General features: G+C 36.6%; 1 protein-coding gene and 1 long non-coding RNA gene across 2 annotated transcripts in view; one reads left to right on the top strand and one right to left on the bottom strand.

The window, feature by feature from the left end:
* LOC309626872 overlaps positions 1-9,070 on the bottom strand; it is a 174,034-nt gene extending 164,964 nt beyond the window's left edge. The window contains exon 1 of the long non-coding RNA XR_014243463.1: positions 6,474-9,070. This is a non-coding gene — a long non-coding RNA (uncharacterized lncRNA). The remainder of the gene's footprint in view (positions 1-6,473) is intronic.
* Positions 1-25,997, top strand: part of DNAAF4 (dynein axonemal assembly factor 4) — a 105,207-nt gene that overhangs the window by 36,623 nt on the left and 42,587 nt on the right. The window contains exon 5 of the mRNA XM_082388134.1: positions 9,079-9,310. Coding sequence (XP_082244260.1) covers positions 9,079-9,310 — 232 coding nt within the window. The remainder of the gene's footprint in view (positions 1-9,078; positions 9,311-25,997) is intronic.

The following is a 25,997-nucleotide window of genomic DNA, read 5'->3' as shown; positions in this document are numbered from 1 at the left end:
AACTTTTGTTCAAGGACAGATAGAGCTAACTACTATAGTAAGAGTTTGCTCTTATCCTTGTCTACACATGGAGTTTCCAAGACACAAATTCTTATGCTTTATATGAAAGTCCAGATTTCAATTTAGTTAGGTTATTCTGCCTTTCAGTTTACTTATGTCCAAGTTTGCTGGAGAGTTTAACAAGTTCCTCTCAGTTATTCATGAGTTTGATTATTTACTTTGTGAATTAATTAGCCATTGGCTCTCCTTATAACTCTCAATGATATCTTTGGGCCACCTTTCACCTATTTGAAAATCTGCCAAAGGGAAAAGAAAATCTCCTAGTCTGCTTGGGCTGACATAACAAGCAAAAAACACAGACTGTGTGGCTTAAGTAACAGAAATTTATTTTCTCACAGTTCTGGAAGCTGGGAAGTTCAGTATCTAGGTTCAGGCCGATTCATTTTCTGGTGAGGCCTCTCTTTCTGGCTTGCAGCTGGCTGCATCCTTGCTGTGTCTTCACATGGTAGACAGAGAGAGACAGAAAGTGCTCTGGTGTCACTTCTTATAAGGACAATAATCCTATTGTATCAGGGCCCCACTCTTATGACCTCATTTGACATTAATTACCTCCATGTAAGTCTTATCTCCAAATATTGTCACATTGAGTGTTAGGGCTTCAACATTACAAATTTTGGGGGACATGATTCAGTTCGTAGGGAGAAGAGAAGGGAACTGAAATGAAAATCAATTTTGTTACATTTTAGCTTTGAACACATACCTATATTATTTTAACTGGATTATCATTTCCACAGAATATAAACAAACAACTAAATAATTAAATTTCAGAAGTTAATAGCTTTCCAAGAGAAATTTTAACACTATATTTATTAAACTTCAGACTGAATTAATACTTGAATTTTCTTAGCTTAAGGGAGCTCATTGTTAGAATGATATATAGCTCCATGTGGAAGATGTTGACTGAAAAGATAAAACATAACTCTCAATTTTTAGGCTGTGTGTTATTCAAGGACCTCACTGAGGACTGTAGCCCTGGAAACAGCCTCTCAGATAGCTCTGAGGAACTGTCCCAGAGAGGTAAAGAATGAGCCAGGATATATAGGGGTTTTTGCTGAAAAAACAAAAAACATATAGTTGAACATCAACAGATTACTGCTAGGCACAGAAACAGACATCTCAAGTTAATGATTTTAGTGCTTTTCTATGTATGGGAAGATGCTAGAGTCTGGGCTCATTGAAATTATTCCTTTGAAATGCTTCTTAACTGTCTAGGGCCAGTATCCTGTTTTTCTCCATCCTAATTTCCCCTCAGGGTGCACCACTGGGGCATCTACAGTGGCTGATGGCTTGATGGTGGACAACATTGTTTGTTTACCAGAATGGCAGGCAACGTTCTTTGTTTACAGAGATAAAACTTTTTTTTTTTTGGCCGCTCTGCTCAGCATGTGGGATCCTAGTTCCCCGCCCAGGGATCGAACATGCAACCCCTGCATTAGAAGCCCAGGGTCTTAACCACTGGACCACCAAGGAAGTCCCCACAGAGATAAAACTTTAAGATATTCTTAGGGGGCATTTTTGCATGTTGTCTTCTTTTCCCATTAGAACCCTTAACATATTAAACAGTTATTTTAAATTCCATGCCTAATAATTCTTACATCTGTGTTGTATCTGAGTCTGGTTCTGATGATTGCTTTGTGTCTTTATAATGTGTTTTATCTTGCCTTTGGCATGCCTTGCAATTTTTTGTTGAACACTAGGCATATTGTATCAGGTAATAGAAACTAAGGTTAATATGCCTTTAGTGAGTAGATTTATTTACTCTGACTGGGTTTTGGGTTATGTTTAATGTTAGCTATGTTAGCTGTACATAACAGGTACCAGAGGCTTCAAATTCCTCTAGTGTTTTTTCAGTTTTTTGGTTTTTTTTTTTTTTCCCCCCTTCTGTTTTGAATTTGGGATTTTTGGCTTCTCTGTCTACTCATCCTCAGAGAGAGCCTTTGTCATAAGCTCTTTCTTCTGTAATCCACTGTCATTATCCTGGAACCCTGTTGGTGTGGTAATAAATTGTAAGGGAGTGGAAACAATCTATAATCTTGCCATTAAATCTCAGTCTTTTCATGGGCCTGTATCTTGGGCCTGTGATCTTCACAAGTGTTCCTCCAGTGATACAGCTTTTCTCCCCTGGCTCTTATTCTCTTCCCCAGCTGCAGTGTTCCCGGTGTATTTTCCTGAAGCCCTGACAGTTACTGTGTTTTTTTCTCCCTTTAGGTGGGACCGGAGGGCTGGGGAGGACTGGAGTGGGAGGAATTCCCTTCCCCCAACGGGAAGGGAATTCCTTTAGCTCTGACAAGGTCCTTTCTCCTGGAGAGTAGATCTTTGTTATGGAGAATACTCGGGGTATTTCTGTATTTCACAATGATTATTTTTCCCCCCTTTCTGCCAGAGTTCTTATTCATGGTAACCTAGTGGGGTTTCTGATGGTAAAGCTCACAAAAATATGGGGTCACCCTTCAAGATTGTGGCTCCTGAGTTTCTCACTGTCATGCTGGGCCACACTCAGACTCCAGCATTTTGTCAAAATTACCATTTAAGTGTTCCTACCAGTTTACAGCTGTAGTTGCTTCTGCAATAGGCAAGCAGATCTTTTTGTCTTTCTGGATACACTTATCTCTGTGTTTCAGGGTAGCAGTTTGCCCTGTGACTCACTTCTCTGATGGGTCCAAGAAAACTTGGTTTTCAGTGTGTCTTTTTTTGTTATAAGGATAGGAATGACAACTGCTTAACATGTCAGAGCTGAAACTGGAGCTCCCTTGTTGACCTTTTAGCTATTTACATGTCTATGTGTATGTATGTGTGTGTATATATATATAATCTAATATAAATAAACATAATTTTTACAATATGTATATATTTTTTAGGTTGTGAAAGTTTTTAATTGTTGCCATATGCACCTTTAATTTACCACAATCTGTAATCTACTTTAGGTTAACACTGACTCAATTCCAGTAAAATATAGCAACTTTGCTTTATACAATTCCATTTTTCTCTCCTTATTTTTGGGCTGTTATTGCCATTCATGAATAGGTATATGTACATGGATACTATAAACTAAACAGTATGTGTTGGGACTTCCCTGGTGGTGCAGTGGTTAAGAATCCGCCTGCCAATGCAGGGGACATGGGTTCGATCCCTAGTCCAGGAAGAGCCCATATGCCATGGAGCAACTAAGCTCGTGCACCACAACTACTGAGCCTGCACTCTAGAGCCCATGAGCCACAACTACTGAGCCTGCATGCTGCAACTACCAAAGCCCATGTGCCTAGAGCCCGTGCTCCGCAACAAGAGAAGCCACTGCAACGAGAAGCCTGTGCACCGCAACAAAGAGCAGCCCCCCTGCTTGCTGCAACTAGAGAAAGCCCGCGTGCAGCAACGAAGACCCAACATGGCTAAAAATAAATAAATAAATTTATTTTTTTAAAAAAAGTATTGCTTTTTAAAAAATCTCAAGTTTTTAAAGAAAGAGAAGAAAAGCAAGAAAATATTTATTCTCTTTTTAAATTTATTTTTTAATTGGATAAAACATAACATAAAATTTACCATTTTAACCATTTAGCAGTGTATAGTTCAGTGATATTAAGTACATTCACATTACTGTGCAACCATCACCACCATCCATTTCCAGAACTTTTTCATCTTCTCAGACTGAAACTCTGTACCCGTTAAATAATAACGTCCCATTCCGCATTTCCCTAAGCCCCTAGCAACCAACATTTTACTTTCTGTTTCTATGAATTTGACTCCTCTAGGTATCTCATGTAAGTGGAATCATACTATATTTGTCCATTTGTGCCTGGCTTATTTCACTTAGCATAATGTCTTCAAGGTTCATCCACTTTTTAGTATGTGTCAGAATTTTCCTTTTTTAAGACTGAATAATGTTCTATTATTATATATATACCACATTTTGTTCATCCATTTGTATTCTTTTTATTTTTAAGATTTTTTGATGTGGATCATTTTTTTTAAAGTCTTTATTGAATTTGTTACAATATTGCTTCTGTTTTATGTTTTGGTTTTTTGGCTCCAAAGCATGTGAGATCTTAGCTCTCCGACCAGGGATTGAATCCGCACACCCTGCATTGGAAGACGAAGTCTTAACCACTGGACCGCCAGGGAAGTCCCTGTGTTGTCGATTATACTTACCTATATATTTACCATTTCCCATATTCTTCATTCCCACTTACAAATCAGAGTTAGTGTTTAGTGCCATTTCCTTTCTGCCTGAAGATTTTCTTTGGTATATCTTGTTGGACAGGTTTGTGGGCAATAGTTTGTCTCAGTTTTTGTTTATCTTGGAATGTGCTTATTTCGTCTTCATTTATGAAGAATGGTTTTGCTGGATCTAGAACTTGTAGTTTTAGATTCTTTCTGTCAGTGCTTTGAATATGTCATTTCACTGTCTTCTGTCCTGCGTTGTTTCTAATGATGAATCAGCCTTTAATTGTATTATTGTTCCCCTGTACATGATGAGTCCCTTTTTTCTTGCTGCTTTCAAGATTTACCTGTTTTTGTTTGGCTTTTGTATTTACTTAGCAGTTTGACTAAGTTGTATCTAGGTGTATCTCTTTGTATTTATTTTACTTTGGTTTGAAATTCTCTGAGGTATGTAATGTTTTCTTCAAATTTGAGAATTCTTTAGTAATTATTTCTTGATATATTTTTGGTTGAAAGCTAGGCATTTTAATTAGTAGATTATAGTAATTCTGAGTTCTGTTTTAATTAATTGTTTATTTTTTAGTAACTTGCCTGGACTTTAACTGTGGGATCAGTCTAGACACCCTTGTGGTATACAACTGCTGATGTCTCTGCTGAGTTTGTTAATTCTTGTTTTTTGGACTGGTTTCCTTAAGGGTCTTCCCTGTGTCTGCGTAACTCACTTGTGAGCTAATGATTTGGGCAGAGGTAGTAAATACCTTCAGCCTGAAAGGCTTCCACCCCTTTGCTGATTGGTCTATGTGTGGGTTTGGAAGTACATTCACAGAGCAAGTTCTCAAGTATCCCTTGGCTTTATTTTATGCCAGGCTTCCTTAGATCTCCCCCAGAAATGCATAGCTTGCTGTTTAACCAGGGGTGTATGGTGAGCTTATTACATACCTTCTATGGCTCTCTAATTTACATGATCTTTCTCTTAATTTTCTGACTGCTCAGGCACTTACCCTAACTAGGACCTCAACCTCAGACCTCAGTTTTCCCTCTTCATTCCCACCAAGTTTACCACTTTTCTCCACCAAAGCCACAGATTTTCACTGCCCCACCCTGAAATGAGTCCACCGTTCTTGCTAACAAAGCTGCTGGGTTCTTTTTCCTAGTTTCATGTTGGTAAAAATGTCAGTCTTGTCATCCTGGCTGGAGGTGGGTGGTTGGGAGTAACCTTAGGCAGAAGGTCAGAGCCTCCCACTGTTCTTACCTATAACTTTAGCAGTCCTTCTAGAATAAACACTTAGCAATTTGCAGGCTGCCTTTGGTTAATTCCCACTGCCCTGAATTGGTTGTTTTTGATAAATTTGTCTAGATCTTTATGGATGAGAATTGCCAACCTCTTCACGCCTCCATAAAACCTGCACGTTTTCTGCTGTGGATGAATTTCACTGTTACTTATCAAGCTCCCTAAGAGTTCTTTTGGTATTTTGATTAGATTTACATTGACTTATAAATTAATTTGCAGAATATCAAAATACTGAGATTTAAAATATTGAGACTTTCTTCCAGGAATGTGGCATTTATCTCCATTTATTCAGACTTACATTTTATATCCCTCAGCAAAATTATTTAGTTTACATATAGTACTGGCTCATATTTTGTGATGCTTACTTGTAGCATTTTAAAAGCTTTTCTGGCAGTTACTAATGAAATGACTTTTTCCATTGTATTTCCTAATTGTATATTGCCAGATTGTAGGAAAGTTAGTTATAAGAGTTTGTGTAAGTTGATCTTGTATGTGATTGCCTCACTGAACTCTCCTTTTCATTCTAATAGTTTGTCAGTTTATTATTTGTGTTCTTTTAGGTAGTCTTCCATATTATTTGCAAATAATCATGGTTCTATCTCTGCATAATCTATATTTGTATTTCTTATTTAAAGTTTTTTTTATTTTAAAAATTTATTTATTAAAAAAAATCTGTTGTGTAGGTTATGCCCGCTAGGAAAATAGTAAAGCAGTAGGCATATTGGCCTTAGGGACTTTACTAGAAATATTTTTAATGCTTCACCATGAAGCATAATATTGTGTAGGTCCTTTTATTGATCTAAAATTTTTTTTTCTTAGGATCAAGGGTATTTTGAGAAGTAGTGAGATCGTATTATTTTTCTCTCTCTTTTTTTTAAAATTAATTAATTAATTTGTTTATTTTTGGCTGTGTTGGGTCTTCGTTTCTGTGCGAGGGCTTTCTCTAGTTGTGGCAAGCGGGGGTCACTCTTCATCGCGGTGCACGGGCCTCTCACTATCGCGGCCTCTCTTGTTGCAGAGCACAGGCTCCAGACGCGCTGGTTCAGTAGTTGTGGCTCACGGGCCTAGTTGCTCCATGGCATGTGGGATCTTTCCAGACCAGGGCTCGAACCCGTGTCCTCTGCATTGGCAGGCAGATTCTCAACCACTGTGCCACCAGGGAAGCCGTATTTTTCTCTTTTGATTTCCTAATATCAATAGATAAGAAATACATCATTGATCAAGATGTATTATAATTTTAAAATTTTCCTTGATTCAGTTTTCTAGTATTTTATTTATTATTTTTACACGTAATAAATGAGATTGGTTTAAAAAGAACAATGCCTGATAAACCAGAGATTCATTCCAAATTAAAATAATTATAGATTTCCCTTTCTTCAGGAATTTCGTTTAGAAGCTGCTCATTATTCTCCTGTTATTTATATTTGCTGTCTGTATTAAACTAATATCCCATACTATATGGCGTCCCTTTTTGAGCAGTACAAAGCACTTAAAATCCAGTTCCTTCAGTGTGGTGATTGTTTTTCTAGCTTTCTGAATTACTACACATTCCTCCTTTAAGTGGTATATTCCCCTTATCATGTTTTTTAAAAAATAAGACCTTCAAGGATTGTTTAACATTTGTCTGTCTCTGTTTCTCTTTGCTGTATGTAGTCTGCCTTTATCATAATCATAAGGTATTACCTTCTTCATGTTTTTCTGTTCATTCTAGTTCCTTCTGTCAGCTGCTCTTTGAAGCCTTTTTTAATCCTTCCTCTTCCTCATTAATCCCTGAGGACTATTTTTGTGTTTCTAAGATAGCCTATTATAAATTGCATATACATATATCTTTATATGCACACATGTGTGCGTGCGTGCACACACATATTTCCCTTAACTACATCTTGGCATAATAGAAGAACTTTCTTGTTACTTTTGGTTATAAGAACAGTCTTGTTTTTGGTAAGTAAGACTCAGTCTTATGCATTTTTAAAAACTTTTCAAAATTCACTCTGCTTAACAGAGATCATGAGGGGTGAAGGCATTCTGACTCTTCACATACTTTTTCCTCCTTCCATGTGTTGGGGAACAGAGGAAGGAGGGGAAAAAGGCAAACATATTACTAAACTGGGGGAAGTTGTCATCTTCTTCTTTTAGGTTGTGGCTGCCTCTAGCTAACACTGACTGTTCATCATGGCCTATTATCAGGCATTTAAATGCTGGTTCATTGCCACGTGCAGATGCTTTGTGGCCCAACCTGTTGGCGGCTCACTGCGGCTCTCTGAATTTAGGACATACAGTAATTAGCATCTTTTGTGCTTAGTTTAGGCCTTAGGTGCAATTCTGGGATTATAAGAAACTCCTGTTAGTAATCTGTGAAATTTATTTTAAAATAAATGTTTCATGGTATAATAAGAAAATAAATAGTCTCCAGAAGAGGGTATTAACTCATGCAAATATTATAGAGTACCTCTTCAGTGCACGGTTTTCATACCTATAATGTTAATTCTATATCCTAAAATAATTCAGCCTTTAGGAAACTTTTTCCCAGCATGTCATTCTAGAGCTGTATCAGATGTCCTATTTAAAAATAAATTAATTTAAATTTACATTAATGAAACATAAATAAAATTACCAATTCAGTTCCTCAGTCACACTAGCCCCATTTTAAGTGCTTCATTAGCCATGTGTGACTAGTGGCTAATGTATTGGATAGTACAGAACATTACTACCATTAAAAAAAGTTCTGTTAGACACTGCTTCTCTGGAGGATAGAGGTGAGAAATTTTTGTTACCGTAGGAAGGTTAGGTACATGGAGTCAACCATATATAATAACCAGTTACTCTGTTTCACAGGGATTTTTTTTTCTTGCCCATATGAGGGAAGTTTGTGAAAGGGAGAAAAATTGGCACACAGCTGAGCAATGTATTGCTTTCAGATTCATCTGATATTTAGCTTTTCATGTGGAAATGTCAAATAACTGCTATTGCAAACATAGTTGACAGCAGGATTCAAAGTTCAAACATTTCCACCCACCAGAGACGAACTCCCTAGTTCCTCCTTCCTATTCCCTTCTTATTATTCCCTCATTCCTCAGGTGAAGGTCGGCACAACTTCAGTCTTAAGACAAGGTAAGACTGGCATTAGTAGAAAGGCGAATGTTTGCATATATGTTTTTTTGTGTGTGTAAAGATTTTGGGACAAGTGACTTAACTTTCAGAGTAATAAATTCTTCCTTTTTTTTTTTTTTTTTTTTTTATTAACCAAGCCCTTAGATATCATCTAATTGAATGCCTGTCCACATTTTACATGCAAGTAAACTGAGGCTAGAGAAAGTGACTGCCCAAGAACATATCAATAGTCAATGGTAGATCTGGAACTAAGACCTTTGTTCAGTGACACCATATCATTGAGCATTCTGCTAAATCATTTACTGTTCCCATTTTAATTCTTTATTCACTGCTAACCATTGCTGCAGATTTAATGACAAGTGTTTAGAGGTAAAAATAACTAATTACTATAATGAATTTCTTATTTTTAAAATATTGCTTTTTGTATGTTTTAAAAGATTTGGTAATTTTAATTTTTTCAGATTGAAGAAGAAGAGAGGAAAAGAATAGAAGATATGAAAGAAAATGAACGGATAAAAGCAACTAAAGAATTGGAAGCCTGGAAAGAACGTCAAAGAAAAGCTGAAGAACATAAAATAATTCAGAGAGAAGAAAAATTATATCAACAAGAAAAGCAAATTGAAGAAGAGAGAAAAAAATTAAAACATAAAGGCCTTACTAGGAATTCAGTATCTAGAAATCTTGTCACAAAAGGTACAATGATTACTTAATATTTTCTGGGAAAGTGAGTCCTGTTAGTGAAGTATATATGTCAGAGTGTGTGTGTGTGTGTGTGAATGTGAATGAATCTATCCACAGTATTAGGTCATTATTTTGGTATATGAATTACTACAGTACAAAGACTGAGGTGAAAGACTTATTTCTTCTTCTAGGAAGTAGTGAAGTTTTCATAATAAAATGAGCAAAGATTCAATATTGTTTTTACTCATGTGCTTCCTTTAGAAATTTATGCAGGTGTTGTTAAATATGTGTTTAACTCAGGTGCAGTAAGACTTGGAGTGAATTAGCAGTACCAGGAGCATTCACTTATTTCTTTAGAGATAAGAAAATAGGAATTTCATTAAAAGACCTTTTCCTCACGTAACTCAGAAAAATGAGTACTGTTAAGCAAACTTTGTTGTAAGCAGACAAGAACTCTTCTGGCCTTTGATTCTGGTGTATTCAAAAATAGGTGAGAGGACATTTTTCTTTATTGAAAGCTAAGAGTTTGTTTTTATCTGATTTTAGAATGTTAAACTTTGTTTTGGGTTTATTTATGTTTAGTAAATGGAACATTTTGTAGTTAAATCACTTACCTAATAGTGACAATTAACGTTTCTTGGGTGATTACTATATGCCAGGTAATTTTATTGATTGTATCACTCAATCCTCACAACAGCACTTTGGGGTAAGTGCTGTTATTCTTGTTTTAAAGGAAGTAGGTGTTTTGAAAGGATAAACAACTACCCAGTAAGCAAACCTATGGGATTTGAACCCAGATCTGATTCTGAAACCTATGTTCTTTTCAAAGGCTATATGTCTTTACTACTTTAACAGTGAGGTTTAGCATGTTAAAAAGTCATTTAGAGTAAATATTAAGCAGTAGCTTTATTAAATTTATATTTTTTTGTGGTTTAATATTGACATGCAAGTTAACTACTACACTATCTCCTTCTTTAATGCCATTTCAACAGAATATTGATACAAGTGGAGTATTTGAAAGCATTTCCTTCCTAATTTCAATTACTTCTAAACAAATTGGATGTTTTAAAACACTGGGGGAACCCAAACAAACTTTTGTATATAAGAGATATCCTGAAGATGTTTAAAAAAAATTCATCCAAGGATACAAGGGAAATTAAACATGGTGGAGGAAAAAAATGTATAAATCAGCTTTTTTTGGATTTTTTACTCCAGATGTCCTTTTTTTCCTTATTTCAGTAGTATCATTATGGATGCCTGGTAGCATCCTTTAGTAGGCTTTGGTTACTTTCTTCCATCTCGTCCATGCATTTAACAAATATTCATTTACTCAGTGTCTCCTCTGTACTAGGAGTTATGGAATATACAAATATGACTTAACGTGTGGCCAGTGCCTAAGGAACATAAGATGTTGTAGATACAAATAACTTCAGTTAGCCGGGATTTGTGAGTAACTGCTTTAAAAAATTGACAAATGTCTCATTGGTCAGTAAAGTTAGACCTCTTAAAGAGGAAAACTTGGCTGCTCCTAAAAAGTCTAATGCTACTGTTTTAATGCCACCTTTAACTAAAAATGCTCATTTGATAGCATTTTTAACTATAGAAAGAATATTGTATTATTTTCCCCAGAAAAGTTCTTGAGACAAGCTACTTTTATAGTATACTGAATACCAGTGGTGTGGCGGGTGCTGTAGATTGCCTACTCAACAATAGAATCATGATTTGGGGGTGGGGGACAGAAGAAATGTGTCCAGCTAAAAAACTTACCTCTTGGAAGTTTGAGTATTAATTGGATATTTGAAGAAATTAAGGAATAATTATATTTTTTTTCTTTAGATGTGATAATGGTATTGTAGTTAGGTTTATAAAGTCCTCATCTTGTAGAGATGCCTACTGAAATATTTATAGGTAAATATGATGTCTGAGATTTGCTTCAAAATAATATGGTATGTGAAAGTGGATAGAGGTAAAGATGAAATGGTGTTCGCCATGAGTTGATAATTGAAGTCATGTCATGAATGCGTGATGGTGATTATTCTATCCTACTTTTGTACATATTTGAAATTTTTTATTATAAAATGAAAAAATAAGGATCAAAGCACAGTGACTCATTTTTACAAAGTAATTTTAAATTAGTTAAAAAAAAAAAGGGAAAACAAAATTTACTTCCCCAGACTCTCTTGTAACTGTATGTAGGCAAGTGACACAGTTCTGGCTCTTGAAATGCAAGAAGAAACCTACTAAGGATTTATAGAAAAGTATAACTTTTCTGAGGTAAGTGTCCCCAGTTCCTTTCTGCTTGCTCCCCCCCTTTCCTTTTTCTACCTAAGATGAAGATCTTTGCCAAAAAGTGTATTAGCACTTCTTGAGATCATGAAGAGGCATGCCATACATTAAGAATGATAGAACAGGGAAGAAGAAAGAGCCTGGGACATTAATGACATTGGAAAGCTGATAAATCGTGCTGGACCATCTTTCTTCAAGCTTGTTAAGTGAGAAAAAATAAACACATGTTTGGTTCAACCACTGTAGTCGTGTTTTTTTTTCACACAGCCTAGAGAATTTTTGACTGCTGGAAATGGGTAACGGAAGGGAAAGTTGATTTAGCATTTGAAAATCATTCAGTCTAATTATACTAACAGAACAAAGGACAAACGTGATTATTTCAATATTGCAAAGAGGCATTTGACAAAATCCAACACCCATTTATAATAAAAAATTGGACTAGAAAGTAACATTCTCAATCTGATAAGAGCCTTCTACACAAAAATCTATAGCAAACATCATATTTACTGATGAATTAATGTGTACTTTGTCCCTTAGGTTGAAGAGCAAGGCAAGCATGTCTATTTTCACTACCTCATTCAACATTATACTAGAGGTCCTAACTGCTGTATTAAGACAAGAAGAAGAAATAAAAGCCATGAAGATTAGACAGGAAGAAGTAAAACTGTCTATTTGTAGATGACATGATTGTCTATGTAGAAATTCCTAAGGAATCTACAGATAACTGCTAGAACTAATAAGTGAATTTAGCAACGTCTCAAGATATAAGATTACAAAAATCACTTATGATTTTATTTACCAACAGCAAACAATTGGAAAATTAAACTTTAATCAATTTATAATAACGCTAAGACAAAAAATATTTAGGAATAAATTTAATAAAAGAGGTGTAAGATCTCATCACTGAAAACTATAAAAATTTACTGAGAGATATTTTTAAAGGCCTAAACAAATGGAGAGATATAGCATGTTCATGAATAGGAAAACTCAATATTGTTAAGATGTCACTTCTCCTTAAATTGATGTGTAGATTTAATGCAATTCCAACAGAAATACCAGTAAGCTTTTTGTAGAAATCGACAAGTTGATTCTAAAATTTATATTAGAATGCAAATGACCTAGACTAGCTAAAGAAATTTTTAAAAATAAGAACAAAGATGTTGGACTTATACTACCTTTATACTACCTGATTTGAGGACTTAACATCAAGCTACAGTAATCAAGTTAGGGTGGAACTGGTGAAAGGATGAACAGAAAGGTCAAAAGAACGGAGTACAGTGAGCAGAAATAGATCCTTACCTGTATGGTCCGATGCTTTTCGTCAAAAGTAGGACAGTTCAATGGAGAAAGGAAAGTCTGGAACAATTGGGTATCTGTGGGAACAAATGAACATTGATTCTTGCCTCACTGTGTACCTAATATATACACAGAAGACAAACTACCCAATACACAATTAGACAAAAGATTTGAATGGACTTTTCACAAAAGAAGACATATGAATGGTCAACATGCACATGAAATGATGTTCAACATCGTTAGTCAGTAAGGAAATGCAAATTAAAACCACAGTGAAATATACTACACATCCACTAAGATAGCTAATATTAAACATTAAAGAGTTCATCAGTACAAGGTGTTATTGAGGATGTGCTGCAATTGGACCTTGTACAATGATGGTCAAAATATAAAATGGTACAACTACTTTGGAAGAGTGTCAACTGTCATATGTTGTCATGTAACTCAACCATTTTAGTCCTAGGTATTTACACAAGAGAAATGTGTCCACCTAAAAACTTGTATTCAAATGTTTACAGCAGCTTTATTTACAATAGTGAACAACTGGAAACAATGTCCATCAACAGGTGAAAGGATAAACAAATTTTGAAATACATTCATAAAATGGAATATTACTCTTCAATAAAAAGGAGACAACTGGGACTTCTCTGGTGGCCCAGTGGTTAAGAATCCGCCTGCCAATGCGGGGGACACGGGTTCGATCCCTGGCCCGGGAAGATCCCACATGCTGCAGAACAACTCAGGCCGTGCACCACAACTACTGAGCCTGTGCACCTAGAGCCCGTGCTCTGCAACAAGAGAAGCCACCACAATGAGAAACCCACACACCGCAACGAAGAGTAGCCCCCGCTCGCCACAACTAGAGAAAGCCCGTGCGCAGCAACGAAGACCCAATGCCATCAAAAATAAATAAATTTATTTTTTAAAAACGAGAAAACTACTGGTACACATGACATGAATGAATCACAAAATTATTCTGAAAAAAGCAAGACAGCAGTCCATAGTGCAAGAAATTCTAGAAAATACTAATTTATAATGACTGAGAGCACATCAGTGGTTGCCTGGGGCCAGGAGTGAAGGGAAAGGATGAACTTCACAGGGTTATAGGGGACTCTTAGAGGTGATAGAAATTTTCTGTGTTGATTGTGATTTCAGGAGCATGTACATCTGTCAGAACTCATATAATATACTTTAAAATGAGTATAGTTATTGTACATTAATTATTTCTCAATAAAATTGAAAAAATAATGTTTATTGATTTTAAGCAGGAAAGCATCAAAGTGTGCACAATTTCCTCAAGTTCTTACTATTCCACAGAGTTATGCTTAGGGCCAGGCATAGTGAGGCCATTCCCCCAAAAGGCTGCATTTGAGGGTCCCTGCTCTTGTACTGTTGTCTATATTTATAAGGTATGAGGAAAGGGGAATCAATGAGCATTAATTAGTTACATGACTATGGGGTCTTTCTTGTCTTGTTAGAAACAGCTTTGTTCCAAAGGGGAAGCCGGGACTTCCCTGGCGGTCCAGTGGTTAAGACTTCGCCTTCCAATGCAGGGCGTGCAGGTTCGATCCTTGGTTGGGGAGCTAAGATCCCACATGCCTTGAGGCCAAAAAATCAAAACATAAAACAGAAGCAATGTTGTAACAAACTCAGTAAAGACTTTAAAAATGTTCCACATCAAAAAAAAAAAAATCCAAAAGGGGAAGCCTCTTGAGGTCAGGTACCGGTATCTGTTGAGCTAGTTTTGATTTGCTGAGCTATCTATTTGCTAAGCTACTAAAAGCATTGTAGTGGGAGAGATGAGGCTTCAGGGCAAGTGGATTTGTCCCTTTTCAACTTGGTAGAACTAGGTACTTCTAAAGGTAGGGGCAAACGTAGGTCTGGAAAAAATAGGATTGGTTGAAAGTGCATAGGACTTTGATTACCAGATCTCCTCCCATACTACAGCAGATAGCTGGAGGTTTACTTTCTGCACAATTGAGGACTGAGTGAGATTCTGCTCTGAAAATACAGAGATTGAGTGAAAGTCTGCATTGTAAAAATCTAAATACTGATTCAAGAGATCCCCTCCAGCTCTATCCTCTTCCCCATATGCATGCAGGAGCCCAGTGCACCTGGGATGCAGATTGGAGAATTCCTCTACAGGGAAGCTAATTGGTATAGGATGAAAAAACCCTGGCATTTATAATGGCCCCACTAGTTCACCATGCTGAAGCTCACTAGTCAACAATCTTTAGATTCATGTACACAAAACTTCCAGTCAGAATATTTATACTTCATCTTTAATATGAGCAGACAGAAAGAACCAAACAGAAAAATGCAACTTGGAACAAGCAAGTGATGCAGGGAATAGAAGAAAACTTAAAAAGAACTATAATTAGGTGGGGCTAGTGGCAGACTCTGGGAGGGCTCACACCAAGGAGTACATCCCAGAACTTATGCTGCCAGTGTCCTTGTCCCCACGGTGAGCCACAGCCACCCCCCGCCTCTGCAGGAGACCCTCCAACACTAGCAGGATGGACCCCAACCTCCAAACTTCATTCGTATGTTGAAACTGAAGACAGTTCACACACCAAGAGAATCTGACAGAACATCCTCACATGAGGGACTCCTGGTGAAATCAGTTTGTGGAAACAGTCTCAGTGCATCAAGAAGCCTTTACTATTCACAGAAAGATAGACAAGATGAAAAGGCAGAGGGCTATGTATCAGCTGAAATAACAAGATAAAACCCCAGAAAAACAACTAAATGAAGTGGAGATAGGCAACCTTCCAGAAAAAGAATTCAGAATAATGATAGTGAAGATGATCCAGGACCTCGGAAAAAGAATGGAGACAAAGATCGAGAAGATGCAAGAAATGTTTAACGAAGACCTAGAAGAACTAAAGAACAAACAAACAGAGATGAACAATACAGTAACTGAAATGAAAAATACACTAGAAGGAATCAATAGCAGAATAACTGAGGCAGAAGAACAGATAAGTGACCTGGAAGACAGAATGGTGGAATTCACTGCTGCGGAACAGACTAAAGAAAAAAGAATGAAAAGAAATGAAGACAGCCTAAGAGACCTCTGGGACAACATTAAACGCAACAACATTCGCATTATAGGGGTCCCAGAAGGAGAAGAGAGAGAGAAAGGACCCAAGAAAATATTTGAAGAGATTATAGTCGAAAACTTCCCTAACACGGGAAAGGAGATAACCACCCAAGTCCAGGAAGCACAGCAAGTCCCATACAGGATAAACCCAAGGAGAAACACTCCGAGACACATAGTAATCAAATTGGGAAAAATTAAAGACAAAGAAAAATTATTGAAAGCAGCAAGGGAAAAACAACAAATAACATACAAGGGAACTCCCATAAGGTTAACAGCTGATTTCTCAGCAGAAACTCTACAAGCCAGAAGGGAGTGGCATGATATACTTAAAGTGATGAAAGGGAAGAACCTACAACCAAGATTACTCTACCCGGCAAGGATCTCATTCAAATTCGATGGAGAAATCAAAAGCTTTACAGACAAGCAAAAGCTAAGAGAATTCAGCACCACCAAACCAGCTCTACAACAAATGCTAAAGGAACTTCTCTAAGTGGGAAGCACAAGAGAAGAAAAGGACCTACAAAAACAAACCCAAAACAATTAAGAAAATGGTCATAAGAACATACATATCGATAATTACCTTAAATGTGAATGGATTAAATGCTCCAACCAAAAGACACAGGCTGGCTGAATGGATACAAAAACAAGACCCATCTATATGCTGTCTACAAGAGACGCACTTCAGACCTAGGGACACATACAGACTGAAAGTGAGGGGATGGGAAAAGATATTCCATGCAAATGGAAATCAAAAGAAAGCTGGAGTAACAATACTCATATCCGATAAAATAGACTTTAAAATAAAGAATGTTACAAGAGACAAGGAAGGACACTACATAATGATCAACAGATCAATCCAAGAAGAAGATATAACGATTATAAATATATGTGCACCCAACATAGTAGCACCTCAATACATAAGGCAACTGCTAACAGCTATAAAAGAGGAAATCGACAGTAACAGAATAATAGTGTGGGACGTTAACACCTCACTTACACCAATGGACAGATCATCCAAAATGAAAATAAATAAGGAAACACAAGCTTTAAATGACACAATAGACCAGATAGATTTTATTGATATTTATAGGACATTCCATCCAAAAACAGCAGATTACACTTTCTTCTCAAGTGCACACGGAACATTCTCCAGGATAGATCACATCTTGGGTCACAAATCAAGCCTCAGTAAATTTAAGAAAATTGAAATCATATCCAGCGTCTTTTCTGACCACAACGCTATGAGATTAGAAATGAATTACAGGGGAAAAAACGTAAAAAGCACAAACACATGGAGGCTAAACAATACATTACTAACTAACCAAGAGATCACTGAAGAAATCAAAGGGGAAATCAGAAAATACCTAGAGACAAATGACAATGAAAACACGATGATCCAAAACCTATGGGATGCAGCAAAAGCAGTTCTAAGAGGGAGTTTATAGCTATACAAGCCTACCTCAAGAAACAAGAAAAATCTCAAGTGAACAATCTAACCTTACACCTAAAGGAACTAGAGAAAGAAGAGTAAACAAAACCCAAAGTTAGCAGAAGGAAAGAAATCATAAAGATCAGAGCAGAAATAAATGAAATAGAAACAAAGAAAACAGTAGCAAAGATCAATAAAACTAAAAGCTGGTTCTTTGAGAAGATAAACAAAATTGATAAACCAGTAGCCAGACTCATCTAGAAAAAGAGGGAGAGGACTCAAATCAATAAAATTAGAAATGAAAAAGGAGAAGTTACAACAGACACCGCAGAAATACAAAGCATCCTAAGAGACTACTACAAGCAACTCTATGCCAATAAAATGGACAACCTGGAAGAAATGGACAAATTCTTAGAAAGGTATAACCTTCCAAGACTGAACCAGGAAGAAATAGAAAATATGAACAGACCAATCACAAGTAATGAAATTGAAAATGTGATTAAAAATCTTCCAACAAACAAAAGTCCAGGACCAGATGGCTTCACAGCTGAATTCTATCAAACATTTAGAGAAGACTTAACACCCATCCTTCTCAAACTCTTCCAAAAAATTACGGAGGAAGGAACACTCCCAAACTCATTCTATGAGGCCATCATCACCCTGATACCAAAACCAGACAAAGATACTACAAAAAAAGAAAATTATAGACCAATATCACTGGTGACTATAGATGCAAAAATCCTCAACAAAATACTAGCAAACAGAATCCAACAACACATTAAAAGGATCATTTGTGTCTCCATACAAATTTTAAGATGATTTGTTCTAGTTCCGTAAAAAATGCCATTGGTAATTTGATAGGGATTGCATTGAATCTGTAGATTGCTTTGGGTAGTATACTCATTTTCACAATGTTGATTCTTCCAATCCAAGAACATGGTATATCTCTCCATCTGTTGGTATCATCTTTAATTTCTTTCATCAGTGTCTTATAGTTTTCTGCATACAGGTCTTTTGTCTCCCTAGGTAGGTTTATTCCTAGGTATTTTATTCTTTTTGTTGCAATGGTAAATGGGAGTGTTTCCATAATTTCTCTTTCAGATTTTTCATCATTAGTGTATAGGAATGCAAGAGATTTCTGTGCATTAATTTTGTATCCTGCAACTTTACCATATTCATTAATTAGCTCTAGCAGTTTTCTGGTGGCAGTTTTAGGATTCTCTATGTATAGTATCATGTCATCCGCAAACAGTGACAGTTTTACTTCTTCTTTTCCAATTTGTATTCCTTTTATTTCTTTTTCTTCTCTGATTGCCGTGGCTAGGACTTCCAAAACTATGTTGAATAATAGTGGTGAGAGTGGACATCCTTGTCTCGTTCCTGATCTTAGAGGAAATGCTTTCAGTTTTTCACCATTGAGAATGATGTTTGCTGTGGGTTTGTCATATATGGCCTTTATTATGTTGAGGTAGGTTCCCTCTATGCCCACTTTCTGGAGAGTTTTTATCAGAAATGGGTGTTGAATTTTGTCAAAAGCTTTTTCTGCATCTATTGAGATGATCATATGGTTTTTATTCTTCAATTTGTTAATATGGTGTATCACATTGATTGATTTGCGTATATTGAAGGATCCTTGCATCCCTGGGATAAATCCCACTTGATCGTGGTGTATGATCCTTTTAATGTGTTGTTGGATTCTGTTTGCTAGTATTTTGTTGAGGATTTTTGCATCTATATTCATCAGTGATATTGGTCTGTAATTTTCTTTTTTTGTAGTGTCTTTGTCTGCTTTTGGTATCAGGGTGATGGTGGCCTCATAGAATGAGTTTGGGAGTGTTCCTTCCTCTGCAATTTTTTGGAAGAGTTTGAGAAGAAGGGGGGAAAACTGCGGTGGGGTGGGGATGGTGGTGTGCTGAATTGGACGATTGGGATTGACATGTATACACTGATGTGTATAAAACTGATGCCTAATAAGAACCTGCAGTATAAAAAAACAAACAAAACAACTAAAAAATAAATAAATAAATAAATAAAAGGATCATATACCATGATCAAGTGGGATTTATCCCAGGGATGCAAGGATTCTTCAATATACGCAAATCAATCAATGTGATACACCATATTAACAAATTGAAGAATAAAAACCATATGATATCTCAATAGATGCACAGAAAGCTTTTGACAAAATTCAACACCCATTTATGATAAAAACTCTCCAGAAAGTGGGCATAGAGGGAAACTACCTCAACATAATAAAGGCCATATATGACAAACCCACAGCAAACATCATTCTCAATGGTGAAAAACTGAAAGCATTTCCTCTAAGATCAGGAACAAGACAAGGATGTCCACTCTCACCACTATTATTCAACATAGTTTTGGAAGTCCTAGCCATGGCAATCAGAGAAGAAAAAGAAATAAAATGCATACAAATTGAAAAGAAAAAGTAAAACTCACTGTTTGCAGATGACATGATACTATACATAGAGAATCCTAAAAATGCCACCAGAAAACTACTAGAGCTAATCAATGAATTTGGTAAAGTTGCAGGATACAAAATTAATGCACAGAAATCTCTTGCATACCTATACACTAATGATGAAAAATCTGAAAGAGAAATTAAGAAAACACTCCCTTTTACCATTGCAACAACAAGAATAAAATATCTAGGAATAAACCTACCTAAGGAGGCAAAAGGCCTGTATGCAGAAAATTATAAGACACTGATGAAAGAAATTAAAGATGATACCAACAGATGGAGAGATATACCATGTTCTTGGATTGGAAGAATCAACATTGTGAAAATGACTATACTACCCAAAGCAATCTACAGATTCAATGCAATCACTATCAAATTACCAATGGCATTTTTTTACGGAAGTAGAACAAAAAACATCTTAAAATTTGTATGGAGACACAAAAGACCCCGAATAGCCAAAGCAGTCTTGAGGGAAAAAATGGAGCTGGAGGAATCAGACTCCCTGACTTCAGACTATACTACAAAGCTACAGTAATCAAGACAATATGGCACTGGCACAAAAATAGAAACATAGATCAATGGAACAAGATAGAAGGCCCAGAGATAAACCCACGCACCTATGGTCAACTAATCTATGACAAAGGAGGCAAAGATATACAATGGAGAAAAGACAGTCTCTTCAATAAGTGGTGCTGGGGAAACTGGACAGCTACATGTAAAAGAATGAAATTAGAACACTGCCTAACACCATACACAAAAATAAACTCAAAATGGATTTGAGACCTAAATGTAAGACTGGACACTATAAAACTCTTAGGGGAAAACATAGGAAGAACACTCTTTGACATAAATCACAGCAAGATCTTTTTTGATCCACCTCCTAAAGTAATGGAAATAAAACCAAAAATAAACCAATGGGACCTAATGAAAGTTAAAAGCTTTTGCACAGGAAAGTAAACCATAAACAAGACCAAAAGACAACCCTCAGAATGGGAGAAAATATTTGCAAACGAATCAACGGACAAAGGATTAATCTCAAAATATATAAACAGCTCATGCAGTTCAATATTAAAGAAACAAACACCCCAATCCAAAAATGGGCAGAAGACCTAAATAGACATTTCTCCAAAGAAGACATACGGATAGCCAAGAAGCACATGAAAAGCTGCTCAACATCACTAATTATTAGAGAAATGCAAATCAAAACTACAATGAGGTATCACCTCACACCAGTTAGAATGGGCATCATCAGAAAATCTACAAACAACAAATGCTGGAGAGGGTGTGGAGAAAAGGGAACCCTCTTGCACTGTTGGTGGGAATGTCAAATTGATACAGCCAGTATGGAGAACAGTATGGAGGTTCCTTAAAAAACTAAAAATAGAATTACCATATGATCCAGCAATCCCACTACTGGGCATATACCCAGAGAAAACCATAATTCAAAAAGACACATGCACCCCAATGTTCATTGCCGCACTATTTACAATAGCCAGGTCATGGAAGCAACCTAAATGCCCATCGACAGACGAATGGATAAAGAAGATGTGGTACATATATACAATGGAATATTACTCAGCCATAAGAGGAAATTGGGTCATTTGTTGAGACGTGGATGGATCTAGAGACTGGCATACAGAGTGAAGCAAGTCAGAAAGAGAAAAATATCGTATATTAACGCATATATGTGGAACCTAGAAAAATGGTACAGATGAACCGGTTTGCAGGGCAGAAGTTGAGACACAGATGTAGAGAACAAACTTATGGACACCAAGGGGGTAAAACCGCAGTGGGGTGGGGATGGTGGTGTGCTGAATTGGGCGATTGGGATTGACATGTATACACTGATGTGTATAAAATTGATGACTAATAAGAGCCTGCTGTATAAAAAAATAAAATAAAATTCAAAAATTAAAAAAAAAGAACTATAATTAATGTCCTCAGAGAGATGAGAACATATTTTAATCCTTGAACAAAAACAAGAGGCTGTAATAAAGACATTTTCCTAAAAGAATGGATTGGAAATTAAAAATGTAATTAAAAAATTAAAAATTAAATCAAATAGCTGGAATATAGTTAATTTTTTTTTCCAGAAAATAGAATAAGATGACAAAGAGATTTTATTATTTTATTTTATTTTATTTATTTATTTTTGGCTGTGGCAGGTCTTCATTGCTGCCCGCCGGCTTTCTCTAGTTGCAGTGATCAGGGGCTACTCTTTGTTGCGGTGCGCAGGCTTCTCATTGCAGTGGCTTCTCTTGTTGCAGAGCATGGGCTGTAGACACATGGGCTTTGGTAGTTGCAGCACGCAGGCTCAGTAATTGTGGCTCACGGGCTCTAGAGCACAGGCTCAGTAGTTGTGGCACACGGGCTTAGTTGCTCCGTGGCATGTGGGGTCTTCCCGGACCAGGGATCGAACCCGTGTGCCTTGCATTGGTGGGCAGATTCTTAACCACTGCGCTGCCAGAGAAGACCCAACAGAGAGATTTTAAAATAGAAAAGATAAAACAACTAGAGTATCCATCCAGGTTGTCCAACATTCAAATAATAGGAGTATTAGGAAGAGGGAAGGGAGAAACAGAGGAAAGGTAATAATTTTTTAAAAATTCTTTTTTTATTGAGATATAATTGACTTATTATAAGTTTCAGGTGTACAATATAATGATTTGATATGTGTGTATATTATGAAGTGATCACCACAGTAAATCTAGCAAATCTGTCCAGCACCATACGTAGTTACAATTTTTTTTCTTATGATGAGAAATTTTAAGATTTACTGTCTTAACAACTTTCAAATATGCTATATAGTATTATTAGCAATAGTCACCAGGCTGTACATTTCATTTGCAGGGCTTATGTATTTTATGACTAGAAGTTCATTCCTTTTGACCATCATCACCCATTTTGTCCACCTCCCACCCCCCACCTCTGACAACCACCAATCTGTTCTCTGTATCTATGAGTCTGGTTTTTTGTTTTAGGTTCCACATATAAGAAATAATTTTAAAAAACATTTTTTTTAGCAGGGGGTGGTGCGAGAGATAAATCAGGAGTTTGGGATTAACATATACACACTACTGTATGTAAAATGATAAACAAGGACCTGCTGTATAGCACAGGGAACTATATTCAATGTCTTGTAGTAATCTATAATGGAAAAGAATCTGAAAAATGTATATATATATATTTGTTGTTGTTGTTGTTCCTAATAGTATTTTATTTTTCCTTGATCAACTATTGCAGCATTTTGCAAATTTTGTCTGTTCAAAAAAGCAATTTTTGGTTTTGTTGATCTTTTATTGTTTCTTTGTTTCTATTCCATTAATTCCTGTGTTTATTTTTATTTGGCTTCTTCTAGTTTCTTTGGGTTTTCTCTGTTCTTTATACAATTTGTTTGCATTAATTTTTGAATCTTTTAACACATGCATATGAAGTTATAATTTTTTCTCTTAAATACTGCATTAATACATTCACCAAGTCTTGAAATCTTGTGTTTTCATTGCCATTTAGTTGCAAATATTTTGTAACCCATCATGATTTTTTTTTTGTTCTTGAATTATTAGGGAGAATTTTTTTTTTTTAATTTCCAAATGTATAAAAGGGGAATGACAGTTGTTCTCATATTTTATATTATCTGGGTCATTGTGTTATATACAAATGTGTTTATAAATCATTTGTAGTTTGCTAGTGTATATTTTTGTTTATTGTGAGTCTTTCTTTTGATATGGGCTACTTAGGTTTATTATTATAAATAAAATATATCCTGGGACCTCCCTGGTGACACTACCTCCCTGGTAGTTAAGAATCCACCTGCCAGGGCTTCCCTGGTGGCGCAGCGGTTGAGAATCTGCCTGCCAATGCAGGGGACACGGGTTCGAGCCCTGGTCTGGGGGGATCCCGCATGCCGCGGGGCGACTGGTCCCGTGAGCCACAACTACTGAGACTGCGCGTCTGGAGCCTGTGCTCCGCAACAAGAGAGGCCGCGATAGTGAGAGGCCCGCGCACCGCGATGAAGAGTGGCCCCCGCTTGCCGCAACTAGAGAAAGCCCTCGCACAGAAACGAAGACCCAACACAGCCAAAAATAAATAAAATTAATTAATTAATTAATTAATTTAAAAAGAAAAAAAAAAGAATCCACCTGCCAATACAGGGAGCCCAGGTTTGAGCCCTGGTCTGGGAAGAATCCACATGCTGTGGAGCAACTAAGCCCACGCGCCACAACTACTGAGCCTGCGTGCCACAATTACTGAAGCCCATGCACCTAGAGCCCATGCTCCTCAACAAGAGAAGCCACTGCAGTGGGAAGCCCGTGCACTGCAATGAAGAGCAGCCCCCGCTTTCTGCAACTAGAGAAAGCCTGCACACAGCAACGAAGACCCAATGCAGCCAAAAATAAATAAATAAATTAATTAAAAAATATAATAAAATATATCCTAATGTCTTAGAATTTCCTTCTGCCCTCTTACTTTGTGATTTATATTTACCAGACTTCCTTTTTTTTTTTCTTTTAACTTTTTGGTTTTATTTATTTATTTATTTATTTTTGGCTGTGTTGGGTCTTCGTTTCTGTGCGAGGGCTTTCTCCAGTTGTGGTGAGCGGGGGCCACTCTTCATCGCGGTGTGCGGGCCTCTCACTAATGCGGGCTCTCTTGTTGCGGAGCACAGGCTCCAGACACGCAGGCTCAGTAATTGTGGCTCACGTGCCTAGTTGCTCCACGGCATGTGGGATCTTCCCAGACCAGGGCTCGAACCCGTGTCCCCTGCATTGGCAGGCAGATTCTCAACCACTGCGCCAGCAGGGAAGCCCCCAGACTTCCTTTTTTGTTCTTTTTTCTATTTTTCTGCCTTGGATTAAATAATTTTTCTTAATTACCTCCTTTCCTTTCTACTAATTTGAAAGGTATACATTCTATTTTTGTTCTCTGAATATTAAATTTTTTATAACTGTTTTGATACATAGATATAATTACAATTATTATATTTTTAATGTGCATACTAAACAAAATTTAATCTCTACCATTACTTGTAAATATTAGAAGGAAATTTAATACATGAACTTCTGTCATACCCATCCTCTATGTTACTGTCTAAATATTTTATTCCACTTTTTTGGCAGAGAGGGAGTCAGGTGGTCTCACCTTATTTTTAAACCTCTAAATTTAGTTGTTAGTGTGGCTTTACCACATATACTCATTACTCTTTCTGTTGACCCTTATTTACTGCTTTTTAATTATCTTTGCTTCTTGCATCTAAGTTCTTTCTGGATCCAATTACCTTTCCTTTAAGTAAATCCTTTAGTAGTTTTTTATTTTTTTTTAACATCTTTATTGGAGTATAATTGCTTTACAATGGTGTGTTAGTTTCTGCTTTATAACAAAGTGAATCAGCTATGCATATACATATATCCCCATATGTCCTCCCTCTTGCATCTCCCTCCCACCCTCCCTATCCCACCCCTCTAGGTGGTCACTGAGCTGAGCTGATCTCCCTGTGCTATATGGCTGCTTCCCACTAGCTATCTATTTTACATTTGGTAGTATATATAAGTCCATGCCACTCTCTCACTTCGTCCCAGCTTACCCTTCCCCCTCTCCATGTCCTCAAGTCCATTCTCTATGTCTGCGTCTTTATTCCTGTCTAGTAGTTCTTTAATAAAGATCTGAATGTTAAGTTCAGTTATTTTTATTTTGTTATTGTTATTCAATGATGTTTTACATGGTTGTAGAATTCAAGATTGACAGTTATTTTCCATCAGTAATTTGAAGATATGTTTCTATTGCCTTCTGACTTCTAATATTGCTGCTAGAAGTCTGCTCTTGATTCAGTATTGATCCTTTATAAGGTAATCCATCCTTTGTCTCTGGTTGCTTTAAAATTCTTCACTTTGGTTTATGTTGATTTTATTACTCTAAGTGCAGTTTTATATTTATTCATCTCATAATATCAGAACTTGGAGTATAGTTTCACTCAAAGAACGTATGTCTTACCTCAGTTCTGGGAAGTTATAAGCTGTTGTTTTCAAATAGCACATTGTTTTCAAATTGCCTTTATCTTCCTTGGCTGCATTCTGTATAATATCCTCAGATCTGTCTTCTAGTTTGCAAATTT

Source organism: Balaenoptera borealis, assembly GCF_965194805.1.
Source record: "Balaenoptera borealis genome assembly, chromosome: 3".
In the NCBI taxonomy this organism is placed as follows: Eukaryota; Metazoa; Chordata; class Mammalia; order Artiodactyla; family Balaenopteridae; genus Balaenoptera; species Balaenoptera borealis.
Note: the sequence above shows the minus strand (reverse complement) of the source record. Positions and strands in the feature narration are given on the sequence as shown.